The following is a 16,701-nucleotide window of genomic DNA, read 5'->3' on the forward strand; positions in this document are numbered from 1 at the left end:
AAAAGTTAAACGTGCTTGGAGGGGCAGCAGGAATAAAGAGACACAGCCACGAGGAACGTTTGTATTTAAAATTCCTCCCCTTCATTTTCTTCTTCAAAAGAATCAGTCCCCACTTCCTCATAATCCTTCTCCAGGGCAGCCAGGTCCTCCCGGGCCTCGGAAAATTCTCCTTCTTCCATCCCCTCTCCGACGTACCAGTGCACGAAGGCACGCTTGGCGTACATGAGGTCGAACTTGTGGTCCAGGCGGGCCCAGGCCTCGGCGATGGCGGTGGTGTTGCTCAGCATGCAGACAGCCCGCTGCACCTTGGCCAGGTCTCCCCCGGGGACGACCGTGGGGGGCTGGTAGTTGATGCCCACCTGGGGAAGAGAGGGTGAAGATGCGGCAATCAGCGGATAACACAAGCTGGGGCACCTTGGTCACGTGGTGGGTGGGGCAGCAGGCCTGGATGTGAAGAGGGGATCAGGAGGTGGGACGGCGGGTGGGTAGAGAGGTGCGTGTGGGAGAGAAAGCAAAAGCAAGCGGCACTGGGCCGGGAGACTCAAGGGGAGGGGAAGGGCTGGTGGAAACCCTAGTGGGAGACTCAAGCAGGCAAACGAGGATAGGGAAAAGGGGGTCAAGCAGGGCGCGTGTACAGTGCCAGCAGACAGGGGTTATTATAAGTTCACTCCTTCCAATGGTATCTCGGGTTCCTCTTAGTTATGCTGTCAACGGGTTTAGGGCAGTTTCTCTGCCAAGGGTGAAGGGCGGTTTAAAAGATCAGGGAGAGGATTTCTCTGGTGGCGCAGTGGTTAAGAATCCACCTGCCAATGCAGGGGACACGGGTTCGAGCCCTGGTCCAAGAAGATCCCACATGCCACGGAGCAGCTAAGCCCGTGTGCCACGACTACTGAGCCTGCCCTCTAGAGCCCACGAGCCACAACTACTGAAGCCCACGCGCCTAGAGCCCGTGCTCCGCAACAAGAGAAGCCACCGCAATGAGAAGCCGGCGCACTGCAACGAACAGTAGCCCCCGCTCGCCACAACTAGAGGAAGCTCATGCACAACAAGGAGGACCCAACGCAGCCAAAACTTAATTAATTAATCAATTTTTAAAAAGATATCCTCAAGCAATAAATAAAGAGATGCAAAAGGTTCTGCGGATGGTGTCAGCATTTACCAGGCCCTCTGTCTCTGGGGAGTGGGGTTTCTTGGAAGAAAAGCATGGAAATCAAAGAAAGTCAATTAAAATTTGCTGGATGAGCCAATCCCCCAAGTTCTGGCAGCACGGAGGGTCCTCCAAGTTGATCCAGCCCACCCTGACGAGGGGGCTAATATCCCGGAAGTCTCCCTTCTCCCCACACATACCCCAAACTGGAGCCGACCCCAGGAACTCTAGGAGCCTGGAAGGGGCCTCAGGTGACGACTGTGATAATACTCATGGGACACTGAGAACCATGGAGCTGGCCCCAAAATGCCTCTCCACCAGGCCACCAGGTCTGAACTGCCAATCTCTTAAATTCACAGCTTTAAAATGCATGTCCTCTGAGAGGTAGAGGTGGGAGTGGCAGCAGGCTGTACAGCCAAGGTGGGTAACCCACTAAATGAATTCACAATGATCTATCATTCCTCTTAAACAAAAGTGGCATCTTGGGGGTGGAGGTGATGCTGAGACAGGGGCGAAGGACCAAAGTGAGAAGGGAGAAGGCAATGCCACATGACATTTCACTAGACCAGCCAACTCTGCTCTCTTTTCAGCAGTAGCAGCCCTTGACCCTGGGGAGGATGCTACAGGGTGAAGTTCAACACCATCCACCCCCACGGCATGTGCCTTTCTGAGAAGCAGCTAAAGGTTCTAGCACTGCCTTATCTTTCTGGTCATAACCCTGGAGCTTCAGCTTAAAATAAAGGGGCAAGAATACGGGGGCATGTCCTTTTTGTTAATTTCTCCACCACCCTCATACCTCATTCTTTTTTTTTTTTTTTTTTGCCTATTCATTTTACTACTAGATTGTTTTGTTGTTTGTTTCCATTTGAAAGAAAAAAAAACCCAACAACTTGGGGTAGGATCCTGAATGTTTTCGCAAGAGTGACCAGAACTGCCACATAAAAATAGGCACAGTCCAGGGGAAAGGATTCTGTACGTGGCTGGAGCAGAGCAGGGTGGGAGATGCTCTCTGCCATCAGCCTCTCAGCTGAGAAGCCAGCATGAGGTGTCTTGTTTCCGTTAAGTCCCAGCAGGGAAAACTGAGACGTGCTCATCTCTGTCTCGAGCAACTGTCACAACCACCTCTGGTGCTCAGCAAACCTCTAAATTATTAAAGGCCTGCCAGGGGTCTAATTAACATGAATGGTGGCAGCCGCTTTGATGGTGGACTCGGATGAGACCGTGGGACACAGGACGAAGCAGTCAAGCAGGCACGAGTGCAGGGGCAGCTGCCTGCCCGGCCAGGGCGACTCAGGGGGCGGCTTCCAGTGCTCGACATCTTCTGGTCCTGGGAGCTGGGGGTCTTCCCTGGCTATTGTGTACCCACACCAACCCTCAGAGTCCGGTGTTCCCCAGACCGCAGACCTACAACAGGCTCCCAGCTCACTCCTGCTTAGTGGAAATGTCAGGGCTTCATAATGTGAATCACAACCATATGATAACCATGAAACTTCTTATCCTTTCTCGAAATCGATGAAAACTTACAGGGCGAATAATTTTTCAAAATAAACTGGGGAGAGAAGAACACATCTTTTGAGGTGTTAGAGGAGGGAATCACACCTCTCCAGCAACTTGAATAATCTGGCTACTGCATTCTCTGATCTACCGCCAGATCAGAGCCACTTCCGCCCAGTCATCCTCTTCATCCCACTTGCACACAAGTTCGTTCTAGCCCCGTTCACTCCTCCCTGTAAGAGAAAAGTCCTTTCTGCCTGACCTTTGAGATGTCTGCAGATCTTAGGGCAGGAGAGGTGGAGCCCTTCTCCCTACTGCACTAGTGCCCTCCCCCTCTTCCAATAATCCTCTCAAAATCTCTCCTGACCTAAAATAGGTGAATGAACGAATTAATGAATGAAATTAGTGTTACATTTGGCTTAAGCCCCTCTTCCCATCTCATCCCAGAGCTCCCACGGAATGTGCATCAGTCCAAGACCCTGAGTGTCCACCTCTTTCTCCCCATCCTTGGTGTCTCCCTCTGCTTCTCTAGCTGTCTGTCTCCACCGAGCCACCAGCTCTCACCTTGAAGCCTGTGGGACACCAGTCGACAAACTGGATGGTCCTCTTGGTCTTGATGGCAGCAATGGCGACGTTCACATCCTTGGGCACCACGTCCCCCCGGTAGAGCATGCAGCAGGCCATGTACTTGCCGTGACGGGGGTCACACTTCACCATCTGGCTGTTGGGCTCAAAGCAGGAGCTGGTGATCTCGGCCACGGACAGCTGCTCGTGGTAGGCCTTCTCGGCCGAGATGATGGGCGCATAGGTGACCAGGGGGAAGTGGATGCGGGGGTAGGGCACCAGGTTGGTCTGGAACTCGGTGAGGTCCACGTTGAGGGCGCCGTCGAAGCGCAGGGAGGCCGTGATGGAGGACACGATCTGGCTGATGAGGCGGTTGAGGTTGGTGTACGTCGGGCGCTCGATGTCTAGGTTGCGGCGGCAGATGTCGTAGATGGCCTCGTTGTCGACCATGAAGGCGCAGTCCGAGTGCTCCAGGGTTGTGTGCGTGGTCAGGATGGAGTTGTAGGGCTCCACCACGGCCGTGGACACCTGGGGGGCCGGGTAGATGGCAAACTCCAGCTTAGACTTCTTGCCGTAATCCAGGGAGAGGCGTTCCATCAGCAGAGAAGTGAAGCCGGAGCCGGTGCCGCCCCCGAAGCTGTGGAAGATGAGGAAGCCCTGCAGGCCTGAGCAGGCATCTGTCTGGGAGCGGAGGACACGAGACAAGGCTCTGAGGACTCCCTCACGGGCCTCTCTGTCTGCCCCACTCTATCCCTCAACATTGTCAAGTGGGTGAAATCAAAACAGCCTTGAAGGAGCAAGGAAACACAAAGGAGCCTCGGCGGTCTTGGGAGGAACCGCTAAAATACGGGCAGCAAACCTGCACACACCTCCGGGTCCGTGAAGCTTCCAGCCCAGTGGCCTGGTTGGACCAGGAATGAGCTTCCAGAACCACAGCGGTTAATGACTTTGCCCCGTGAGGGCCCCAGCTCCTTGCCCACTTCCCCAGCCCTAGTCATTTGATCTTGCGGGAACTGCAGACCTACACATCCCAGCCCAACCTTGGAAGGTGGCTCAGGAAGATAAATGGGTCAGAGAACCTGAGATTTAACATCAACTTTGCCACTTCCGAGTTGTAAAAATTCGAGCAAGTTACTGAACTGAACCCTCCAGACTCATGTTTCTTCTTGGTTAAAGTGAGAACAATAAAAAATATTCATCTCGGGCTTCCCTGGTGGCGCATTTGTTGAGAGTCCGCCTGCCGATGCAGGGGACGTGGGTTCGTGCCCCGGTCCGGGAAGATCCCACATGCCGCGGGGCGGCTGGGCCCGTGAGCCATGGCCGCTGGGCCTGCGCGTCCGGAGCCTGTGCTCCACAACGGGAGAGGCCGCAGCGGTGGGAGGCCCGCATACCGCAAAAAAAAAAATTCATCTCATGAGGTTGTTGTGATAATTAAGCAAGGACCTGACAGTTAGCTCTCACCGGAACTAAGAGAATTCACAGGTCACAGAACTTCCCCATTGGCCGTGATCTATGACTGTGCTCAGTCCTGTGGCTCTGAGCTTTAGGGATCACAGATGGCTCTGAGACTGATGAACCCTACTAGCCCTCCTCTAAACAGAAAATTCGGCATCCTTAGCTCCCAAGGACCCCTGATCAAGCCCAACCTTTTCCTCTGTACAGATTAGGAAAGGGGGATCAAGTAGACAAGGGACCCACCCTGAGCTTTCTAGTCAAACCAACCCGGTTCAGATGCTGACTTGGCCACTTTCTAGCTGCGGGACCCAGACCAAGTTATTGAACCATCCTGGCCCTCAATCTCCCCATCTGTAAAGTTCAAGGACAAGACCTCCTTTGTATCATTATTTAGGGGATTAAACGGAACGTATTTGACATTGGTAATGCTGTTTGTAAGTGCTGAAATAGATCAACAATCTTCCTCTTCTCTTCCAAGTTAAATGCTTTGTTAAACTGTGCTGCCAGGAAGCAAAGAGCTTCGCCTTTCTCACACCTGGAATTTCCCCAGACACCACCGTAGAGCATCTGTAAGTGCTACCGGGGCATCACCTGGAGGGCAGCCCACAACGTCCAGCCAGAGGAAGGGGCGTCAGCCCTGTGAATGCCTCTTACGGACATAAGCAGAAATTCCCAGATCTTAGGCGTTTATCCTGTAGCCAGGGGTCACGTGCCTCCACCCAGCCTGTTCAGAGAGGTGAATCCTAGTACGTCCAGCTCAGCAGCTCCCTGCCCTTGTAAACACATACCAGTTTGCGAATGCGGTCCAGCACCAGGTCGATGCTCTCCTTTCCCACCGTGTAGTGGCCCCGCGCGTAGTTGTTAGCTGCGTCCTCTTTTCCTGTGATCAGCTGCTCTGGATGGAAGAGCTGGCGGTAGGTTCCTGCCCGAACCTCATCTACCAAGAGAGGGGACAGTCAGTGTTACTACCTGGTTCCCAGACGAGAATACACATGGCACCCCTACCTACTGAACTCCATTGAGGTGGAACCAGACAACCCTATAATATACCTGCGAGGCTAAGAGAATTCCAGGGTAACACAGGCACTAACAGAGCCAGAAGCCCGGGACTCAAGCAGCAATGAGAAGCCAGCTGCTCTACTGGCTGGACCTTAAAAAGCCTTGGGTTTACAAAGCTGGCCAAACACCAAAGTTGACTGCCTCTTCCCCCTGGACCCACAAGGCTTCCCTCTTGTTTTTCATTCATGCTGCAAAATTTACCCCAGAATTTAACCCGATTTCACTTGCATCCAAATGTTCCAGGGACACAGAGAAAGATTCAGAATATGCCTGGCTCCTAGGCTCCCCCGGAATTGTCCCAGCCCTAACCTCCATCTCTGGTGGCAACAATACATGTCAGGCATTAGAGATATTTCAGAACAACTTTGAAGCAAAGCTATGTTCCAGGCTCCAGAAGAGCTGGAGCCCAAGAGAGGCCGCGGGGCCGGGGGCTCTGCTCACCTCCAAGGTCCACGCAAGGTGGACACACGGCAGGCCAAGGTGCCTCAGGCCCCACCTACAGCCCCTCTCTTCTACAGGGTCCCTCTGCTCCCCCAGGGAAAGCACCCATCTATGCAGTGGCCTGGGAAGCTCATCGGCCCTTTCTGTATTTGTACAAGCGTCCATGGGATAGAGGGCCTGGGGTCTGTGGCCCTAGAAACAGTGTTCAGGCACCGCAGGCAGTGCCCAGACATCCCTGGGGGACTTGTCCACCTTCGCTGGTGAGCAGACTTTGAAGATGAGAAAATCCTGATGAAGAGCGAGGACTGATCCAGGGGGTACTGGGGCCGGGGGAGCTGGGAGAGCAAGAATCCTGCCCCAACACAAGTCAGAATTCCTGCTCCCTAAGATCCAGAAGAGGTTCATTCTAACCTACGGCAGCCTCTGGCTGTAAGAGGAAGCGCCTGCTGCTATTTCGTCTCATGTGCGAGACGCTGCAAGGTTATCCCAGGCCGCCGGGACAGACTGCAATTACCGTAGGAGCGGAAACATACACTTTGGGAAACTGACTGTTGGAGGGCACCTTATAATTTCTGAAATTATTTGTATTTTGACCCTTAGTGTTTAATAAACAATGCCGGCAATGTCGGTCTGTCTCAGCAGATTTCAGTGGAGAGCACTAGGTTGGAGGTTTAATGGGGAGCAGTGATCTGTGATCCCCACTTGAGATCCCGAGACTGCGGAGAACTCTAGGAGCCAAGAGTCATGTGGTGGGGGGCTCCGGATGAGCCACCCCTTCCACGTGCAGATCTGCTTCCCCAGACACCACAGCCTCTGCAGTCCGGTGCTGTCCCTGTGCGGGGACCCTGGCCCACACTCACCCACCACGGTGGGCTCCAGATCGACCATGACGGCCCGGGGCACGTGCTTCCCGTTGCCGGTCTCGCTGAAGAAGGTGGTGAAGGAGTCGTCGTCCTGGACCTTGCTGGCCTGCGTGCCAAAAGTGCCATCGGCCTGGATGCCGTGCTCCAGGCAGAAGAGCTCCCAGCAGGCATTGCCGATCTGGACCCCTGCTTGGCCCACGTGGACGGATATGCATTCCCGCTGCGGGGAGAGAGCAGCCCAGTCAGAGCCCCAGCCCGGTCACGCCTCTGCCCCAGGCCCCCAGGCCCCCAGGCCCCCACCTCTGAGGACCTGTCCATCCCTGGAACTCGACGGGCAGGACACCCATGCCTCCCGCCATGCCATGCCCCAGCCACGTGGGGTCTGGGCACCACAGCATCCGGATCAAGACTCGGTTCCAAAGAAGCACCGCAGCTTTGTGGTTTGCTGTAAAGATTGCTTTCCAGGGTTAATCCTTTGTGTCAAGAAAAGGAAAAAGAGGGCAGCTGCGTGGAGGAAACTGGGCTAATTCCAAACCACGAGACTCCTGCACGGATGGAGCCGGTCAAAGGAAGAACCAGTGAGGACAGCAGAAACCACTCCCAAATCCACTGCCATGCCCGGCGCAGGTCTCCCATTCCTGCTGCAGCCTGAGCCTCCCAGCCGCCGCCACACACACACACACACACACACACACACACACACACACGCGCGCGCGCGCGCGCGCGCGCGCTCCCCGTCTCCGCATCACAGAACAGGGAAGCACACGGTGGAATGTACTTTGGAGTCTGTATCATGGGTGTCATTAGTGTTCTGGCTTCAACTGTAGGAATGAGAAAGGATCAGTACATCAGCAAGGGAGGGCTGGGAGGGGACAAAGTAGGCGCCTCCTGAACTCTGAGGGACTGGAAAGTTCCTCTGTGGCCACCATAACCTGCTCCTTCGCCCACGTCAGGCCAAGTGCTAAGTAAAGCTGACCTTTAGAGTGTCCTTTTCTCCATGTTACTCTGGCGTGAAGCTGCAGTTACCTGATTGGTCCTGGTACTAACAGCTTAGGATGGGGAGGGGTGTGCGTGTGTGTTTGTGTTGTGTACATTCGTGTGGTGTGTATGTGTGTATATATGTGTAAGTGTGTGTGTGTGGATGTGAGTGTGTGTTATGGTTTTGCTGGGACGGTATACTCGTCACCCCCAACACCCACCGGGGAAGCAGGGGCCCTGCAAGGAGACTGTGTGCTCCAGATGGAGCTGGGCAGGGAAGCACGTGCCTGCTCTGTGGCCTTCTATTCTTAACTGTGACCCGACCTGGCATTTTCCAGCTCCAGGGAACCCAAGCCAGGAGCAGAGCCTCCAGAGACCGTGGCTGGGCATGGGGTATGGGACTCCTGGGACCCTGGGGCTCCCTGGGTGTGGGTGCAGGGAAGCCAGCGGTGTCAGGAGCCGGTGCCCTAACACTTATACAACGTGGCACTGCTCCACACCTGTCTCTGTGCCCTGGCCTCTGTGCTTCTGTGAGGCTGGTGGCCAGGAAAGGGCTTTGCTCACAGCCACCCACACCCCAGGGCACAAATCTTGCCTCTCAAGTTACATGCTGCGCTGTGTGACCTGGGCTGAGTTACGTAAACCCCCTTCATCTGAAAAGCATAAGTTACCTCGATCACTTTTGTTGTGATTGCTCTTATCATTATGCATTTTCATTACTGGAGCTTCACTCTCCACCTGGAAGAGGCACAGGTGGAAAGCCGGAGACCTCAGGCTACGTTCCTCTCACAATGAAAGGACTTTATCTTCGGACTCAATTCAGGCCTAAGGCAGCAGGGTCCTTCCCCCAGGAACCCCCCATAACCAGCAGCTACTGACCAGACCACACCTTCACATGCAGCTGTGGTTTCCTCGGGGGGATGTGAACTGAGGGGACCCGGAGAGACCTGAAAGGAGCAGGTCCCACATGTTGTCCTGTGACCCCACCCCCCAACCATCCTCCAGGCATCCCCTGGGCCTTTCTGGAAGGAAACAGGGGTATTTCAGGAAGATCAAAGGTCAGAGGAGGAAGAGTAAAGGATCTCAGGGTCCTGAAAACCACCAACACGGTGATACGGAGGTTTTCACCCCCCTTTAACCTCATGCTAGTCAATATGCCAGTCTCCACAGATGAAATCAGTCACACACACACACACACACACACACACACACACACTCCTTAGGAGGAGCAGTTTTCCCTGTTACACTAATTCACAAGAGTAACGGGACGTATACGATAGACTCAGGGGCTTCCCTGGTGGCTCAGTGGTTGAGAGTCCACCTGCCGATGCAGGGGACACGGGTTCGTGCCCCGGTCCGGGAAGATCCTGCATGCCGCGGAGCGGCTGGGCCCATGAGGCATGGCCGCTGAGCCTGCAAGTCCGGAGCCTGTGCTCCGCAACGGGAGAAGCCACAACAGTGAGAGGCCCGTGTACCGCAAAAAAAATAAAAAATACTCAGCCTTAACGTATTACACCCTTTATATGTAGCTCCCACTTTATAGAAAACACAGGGGTCCAAGGGATAAGGGACATGGCGAGAAAACGACATGAATCCAGAAGGTGAGACATTTTACAGGGAAATTGACCCAATCTTTTTAACTCATGAGAAACAAAGGTGAAGGAGGGACTGACCCACATCAAGAGGAACTTAAGACACATAACATCCACATGGAGTATGTGAATGTTAACTGAATTCTGGTTTGAACAAATCAAAATATGGTGTGGGGGGGACTTGCCTGGTGGCACAGTGGTTAAGAATCCACCTGCCAAGGCAGGGAACACAGGTTCGAGCCCTGGTCCAGGAAGATCCCACATGCCGCGGAGCAACTAAGCCCGTGTGCCACAACTACCGAACACAAACACATCAGGTAAAGTAAACATGGCAGAGAAATAGTAATTATTAAATCTAGATGATGGATATATGGGTGGCGATACACTACCGTACTTCTCTGAAGGTTTGACGGTTTTCATACTAAAATGACAAAAATTAAAGAAAGGAAACAGAGTATGAGCCAAGTGACGGCTCCCCTCACCCTAACGACCCACTGCGAAGGGCCAGGCTCTTCCTGTCCCTTTTCACTCTGTCATTGATTCAACTAGCAATGACCAAGAGCCCAGTTTGTCAGGGCAAAAGAGAACTTTAAAGTTATGGAGGGGGGAACTTCCCTGGCGGTCCAGTGGTTAGGACCTGGGTGCTCTCACTGTCGGGGCCAGGGTTCAATCCCTGGTCGGGGAACTAAGATCCCACAAGCCACGCAGCACGGCCTAAATAAATTAATTAATTACATAAAGTCACATGAGGAAATCACCAGTGAAATGAAAAGTTAGGTGAGCCCCTCATTTAACTAATGGTGCTAAGGTCTGTGCACCATTTGCACATGCTCTGAGAGGACAAGGACCCCACGGCTCCTCTGGCCACTGTGCCTCGTTGCCACCCACCCCCTTCCTGCCTGGAGGCTCTATACAGGAACACGCAAAGCACCCCCAGTGCGGACGGCCTGGGGGCCGGCCCTCATGCCCAAGACAGGTCACCCATCTGCCATGACCAGGGACGTTATGTGAGCTCAGAGCCTTCAGGATTCTAGAGCTGGGCTGGCCTCACGGATCACCGAATATGATTCCCACCCCATTATTTTACAGGTGAAAAAGCTGAGGCTCAGAAAGGTGAAGGGGCAGATTGGAAATTTCACAGGGCAAGAGCCTGGCCCCAAATCCAGGTCTTCTGACCTCCGCCCGAGTCCTCTCCTTGACACCACCCACCCCCCTGCCTCGTTTGCACTCTTAACCCCCTGGGCTCTGGTGGGCCACACCTACGGCAGCACAAGCCTGATAGCAGAGAGCAAGGCAAGCTTGGACGGCAAACCTCGAAACCAAAAAAACTCCATCGCAGAGAGAAACGGAAGGGCCCGCGGTGGGAGCCTCTGAAAGTGGGCCACCCTCCCTGCAAGACCAGGACTGTTTCTCCGGGTGGTGAGTGCCGAGGCCGGGGCCCGGGGGTGAGCTGACTCAGCAGAGGGCCTTTACATCATGCGTTTGCTCCAAACTCATGTTTCAGATTCCCTCTCTGGCTGGGCAGAGTTCCTGCTTTCTCTCTCACACTGCTCCTCCCTCAGTTCTATTTTGACCCTGGGCTTGTAGGGCTCAGGCCAGCTTTCTGCTCCTGGGCCCCTGTGAGATGAAGGGGGTCCCACCAGTGGTGCTGGAGCCTCCGGCCCAGCAGTCCAGGGGGTGAAGGTGAGGGAGCTGGAGAGACCTAACACAGGAGCGCACTTCCTCGAGGAAAGCATGACACCCCTCCCCAGACCTAGTGCTGGGTGGCTACGAAAGTGACCTGCTCTGTTGGTTCCCACAGCACAGAGCTACTGTCGTTGTCTGCAAGACGGCATCAGGAGGGACTGGGCCAACTCCCACTCGCCCTTCAAGTCGCTCATTAGTCGTCCCCTCCTGCAGAAGGTCTGGAAGGCCCCGCACCAGCCGGGGCCCCACGCGCCCTCCCTCAGCCCCCGCCTCCCCATCACTGCTCTACTGCACGGCTCCTAGCCGCTCTTTGCTTTTCTGACTTACCCGGTGGAGAGCAAGGAGCCCCCACTTTCTGGCCGGATACCCAGCATCGAGTACAGGGCTTGACTGCAGCAGGGGTGATTGGAAAGAAAACCCTGCTGAGGCTTGGAATCCATCTAACAAGGGGAGTGGCCAGGGCCTGAGAGGCAACAGGAGCTCAAAGGAGAAAAGACAGCTTGCAGCTTGGTTTCCCCGAGCAGGAATAATTGCAGACATCTTGGAGAATGTAAGTGTGCCAGCAGGTGTTTCAGCTGGACTCTGGAGCAGTGTGAACGAGAGGCGGGAGAATTAGGGCAGCTCCCACAAACTGCTTGGTTTGTCCGAAGTGTAGGCTTGTGAAGGCTGGGCAGAAGCAGCATCAGAGCTGCCCACGAGCATCCTCCCCGGGGAGGGCGCCCAGTTCTGCAGGACAGCAGAAAAAAGACACTCCAGAACCTGGCAGTCCTCTTATAACTCCACTGCAAGAAATCTTTCCTTAGGTCAACCTTATATTACTTCTGTTTAAATAGTAATTCGTTTCCTTTTCATTTGCTCTCAGAGGACTCTGATAAGCTCACTGCAATCCTCTGCAGAAGGAGGCTTTGTAGCTTTAAAAATAGTTTCGAACTATCACAAAACAGTGAAATTGGCATATTATCTTGGAAGGGACCTGACAGTGTAGGCCAGTGAAAACCTGAGACCAGGCCACATACCCAGACCACCTGTGGGTCAAGGGCCACACAGTTGCCTTCAGGAAGCATATTTTTAGACCCAATTACTTCTAGCTGTCAGGCTAGGATAATAAATCACCTACACTTCAGGATCTAGGTCGGAGATGACAGGTAAAAAGTAGAACCAGTGTTCCAGAGGGATAATTAAAGTAAGAACAATGTGGTTCACGAAAGATTGCACTACCTCTGCTCAAAATTCTTCAATTAGAGCATATTTGGACTCAAAGAATAGATAGCAAGCCAGAAACAGCAGGAACAGAGTCGACCTAAGTTAACATCAGGCTGCAGGCGCTGCAGCAGGGCAGCAACAGGGGTGGCAGAGACGGCCCTCAGGAGTGGCCAGGGCTGGTCGTAGACTCCTAGACTCTCTAGACCCTTTGAGGCCAAAGGCCCTTGAGCTTCAGCCGACACTGGGGTCAGGTGCCGGAGAAAGCGAGCGAGTGTTAATCCGCCGCACACGGTACCCACTCTCCTCCTGGTCTCTTCATCTGGGAGAAATTCTAACAGGACGATGCCGACGGGGGACGTCAGCCACAAAGGCCACAGACAGTCCTGTCAGTCCCTTGGTGGCCAAAGGGAGGGAGCAGTGGGTCTACTCTGCCCCCAAGAGCCACATCCTCCCACCCACCCCATCACTAGCCCTGTACTCACTAGCTCTTTCCTCCTCAAAAATTACTGTAACTTTCTCTCTTCCTCTCAAGGTCACTGAGGTCACTGAGCCGCAGCCTCACTCCCAGGCTCTGCGTGGGCCCAACTGTAGCCCAGACGCTCCCTGTGGACACAGTGCCTGGGGGTGGGGCCTCTGCTGCCACCCAGAGCATGTGCCCAGGGACCTCTGGGGACCCGCACTTAGTGACCGCAGCCCCTGGGGTGCTTGGAGTCGGAAGCTAAGCCCGGGCCCTGTGGGGCTCAGCCACGCCGCCCGCTCAGGGCGTCTGCAGAGGCCTGTGGACTCGGAAGCAGCATCCACCTCACCCCCAGGACACTCTGCCTTCTAGCTGCCCATTTCTGCAGGAAGACAGGCTCTTTGTTGCCATCTGATGCCAGTTCCCACCTGAACTCACGGGCCCGCCCCCCCAGGAGGAGAGCAGTGAGGAGGCTGTGCTCTCAACTCCCCCCGTGAACCACAGACACGTTCTCTGAGGCCTGGAATCACCGACACCAAAAAAGTTGTCACAGTCTCAGTTCCCAGGAGACCTGCTTACCGGAGGGACCCTGGGAGCACATGGGAATGCTCAGTTACAGGGTTAGTTCTAAAATCCTCACCTAGAAACTACAGAAATGCTGCATCCGTCCTCAACACAGGCAGCCTTCCCCAACCCTCAGGAGGGAAGCCCAGCCACTGGAGGAAGGAGAGTCCTTTCGGCACGGGTGGGACTCTGGGTCCAGGTGTGCAGATGTGTCAGCCTAGCCTTTCAGGAATGAGTCAAGGGGTTTTGAAAAAGAGGTTCTGGGGACTTCCTTGGTGGTGCAGTGGTTAAGAATCCGCCTGCCAATGCAGGGGACACGGGTTTGAGTCCTGGTGCAGGAAGATCCCACATGCCACAGAGCAACTAAGCCTGTGTGCCACAACTACTGAGCCCATGTGCCGCAACTACTGAGCCCACGTGCCGCAACTACTGACGCCTACCCGCTCTAGGGCCTGCATGCCACAACTACTGAGCCCACGTGCTGCAATTACTGAAGCCTGAACACCTAGAGCCCGTGCTCCACAACAAGAGAAGCCACTGCAATTAGAAGCCCGTGTACCGCAACGAAGAGTAGCCCCTGCTCGCCACAACTAGAGAAAGCCTGTGCACAGCAACGAAGACCTAATGCAGCCAAAAATAAATATAAATAAATAAATAAATAAATTTAGATTCTGTGAGTGTGAAATGGTCAATAAAAATGTTTTCCCAGGCTTCCCTGGTGGCGCAGTGGTTGGGAGTCCGCCTGCCGATGCAGGGGACATGGGTTCGTGTCCCGGTCTGGGAGGATCCCGCATGCCGCGGAGCGGCTGAGCCTGTGGGCCGTGGCTGCTGGGCCTGCGCGTCGGGAGCCTGTGTTCTGCAACGGGAGACGCCGCAACGGTGAGAGGCCCGCGTACCGCAAAAAAAAAAAAAGTTTCCCCATCAAGACAGTGCTGCCCATGTACATTAATATTCCAAATAGAACCTGCTATACAAAATCCAGTGTTTCAAAATAAAGATATTCTCTTTCCAAAATATTCAGCCATAGGTTTTCAGTTAAACATCTTTCAAATTCTTTAGCACATTTAAAATAAGGTTTTACTTTACATTTTTTGGTTTATTAGGTATTTTCAGAAACTGGCCTATTGAATGCACGTTGAAGTTTGCTCAGAGAGCTGGATTAGAATCATGGGATCCCCTCTAAGACTCACTATGGCTCTCAGGTCAGAATTAAAACGTGCAAGAGACAGCACTTTGAAAATTATAAAGCACTAGCTACGTGCTAGATATTATAAATATTAAATATCAAATCTTGAGTATGCTGCCTAGGATTTGCTTCAAAATAACAGGGAGAGAGGGGAAGGGGAGTAAATGAAGCAAGACTCATCATAAGTAGATAACTGTTGAAATTGGATAAGGCATATACAGGGGTTCATTATAACACTCTTCTTTTGTATATGTTTGGAATTCTCTGTAATAAAAAGGTTAAAATAGTAAAACTAGGTGGAGCCTTGAAAATTTGAACCATAAGCCCTCTTCATTTTGTAGATGAGAAAAACCACTTCAGAGAGGTTAAGTGACTTTCTTGAAGTCACACAGCTAGCTGCAGAGACAGGAGCCAAAACTCTGAACTCCCAGCTCAGCTCCTTCCGTGACCCGGCACCAGGGGCCTCAGGCAGGAGTGGATTCCTCTGGCCACGAGGAGGCTGCTCTGGGGAGGGAGGGTGCGGGACAGACCTGGACTAGACTCAGCAGAGCTGGGGCCAGAGCCAGGGGCCCTGGGCACTCTCCAGAACGAGCAGAGGCCGGGAGGAGGGCAGTCCTCACCTGTCCTGCTGGTCACTGACACCCGGGCAAGAGTGCGGAAAGCCTGACCTTGGCCTGTGAGACTGTTCACTCTGCCCCCTTCCCCACCCAACCTTTCCACCCCACTCCCAGTGGCCCAGACAGCCGGGCTCTGGACGAGGAGATTTCTGGTTTTCCAGGCGTCCGGGCAAATGTATTGGAGGCAAATTTACCCAGCCCAGGGGGCAGGGGGTGAAGGGAGGAGGTGGGGGAGGTCCTCTCCAGCAAGTAAGTCCTCGAAGGAGACGGGCAGACCAGAGGCCAGGGTAGGAAACCACAGGTCTGAAGCCCCACCCCACCCCCCGCCTTCCGGAAGGAGAGCCCTGTGGGCCAGAGTCCTCTGGCTTGGACCACTGGAAAAACTGGGGAGTTGGAGCGGGTGTCGGGGGCCTGGGAAGCCCAAGCCAGATGGCCGGGGTTGGGAAAGGAGAACGAAGCCCCCAGGCGTGGGGCTGTGACGCCCTAAGTCCCCTGACACGTTCGGGGCTCTGTCACATTTGGCTGGGTGTAGGGACCTGACCGCCCACGCCCCCAGCCTCTAGGAATCCCTGGACTGCCTGCCCCTCCCCCACTCGGATTCCTGAGTTGCCCCAAGGTGATGCCTCAGAGCCTCACCTCTTCTGCGAGGGCCCCCATGTCCCCCTTCCCCTCACCTGAGTGTGCACATCTCCCTTGGGTCCCTTTAAGGGGCAACTCGCCCCCGTCCCCACTTTCTCTCTACGAGAAGGGGCACTGGCACCGGCTTGTCCTCCGCCCGAGGGTACGAATCCCTCGACCCTGAACTGACACCCCCAGAGACTTCGAACTCCTTAGATCCAAAGCGATGGCTGCAAGCCCCCGCGTGGATGCGGCCCTGCGCTGGGCGCCGCGTGCCCCCAACCCCCAGCGCACCGCGCCCCGGCCCGGCAGGCTCACCATCGCGGCCGCTCCCGTAGCCCGCTAGCTCCCGGCTGGGCCTGCCCACTCCAACTGCTCCAGATACAGCCGCCTCCGCTGTTGTGACACCAGGCGGGAGGGGGCCAGCAGCTGCCCTGCAGCATCACAGTGCTGGCGAGGGAGGGACCGGGCAGGTCACAATCGCTCCTCCCCGCCTACCCGCGGCTCGGGTCTCTGCCCGGGCGCCGCACGCGCGCGTTGCGCGGCTGGGCTCCAGGCTCCCACGCTATGGTCTGTAGGATCAGCCTTTGTAATTCCAGCCGCTTAGGAAGAAATGTAAAGTGCTGTTAGAATAAACGTTCACGGTCCCCAAACTTTCATCCTCTTCCTGCGGCCAAACACTAGCTGCGCCAGGAAGGCCCGGCCCAGGCAGGAAAGGCACCTGCTTGGGGCTCAGCTCGCGAAGTCACCCCCAACCCGGGGGAGTGCAGGAGTGGT

The 16,701-nt window shown here is 54.7% G+C and overlaps 1 protein-coding gene across 1 annotated transcript; it reads right to left on the reverse strand.

Moving 5' to 3' along the window:
* Positions 1–47: 47 nt before the first annotated feature.
* On the reverse strand, positions 48–16,701 carry TUBA8 (tubulin alpha 8). The gene is made up of 5 exons (XM_004286262.4): positions 16,243–16,701; positions 7,021–7,243; positions 5,449–5,597; positions 3,206–3,886; positions 48–359 (listed from the first exon to the last, which is right to left on the reverse strand). Exons 1-5 carry the CDS (start codon positions 16,243–16,245, stop codon positions 66–68), a joined length of 1,350 nt encoding a protein of 449 aa, XP_004286310.1. The 5' UTR covers positions 16,246–16,701; the 3' UTR covers positions 48–65.

This window comes from Orcinus orca, chromosome 11 (genome assembly GCF_937001465.1).
Source record: "Orcinus orca chromosome 11, mOrcOrc1.1, whole genome shotgun sequence".
NCBI lineage: Eukaryota > Metazoa > Chordata > Mammalia > Artiodactyla > Delphinidae > Orcinus > Orcinus orca.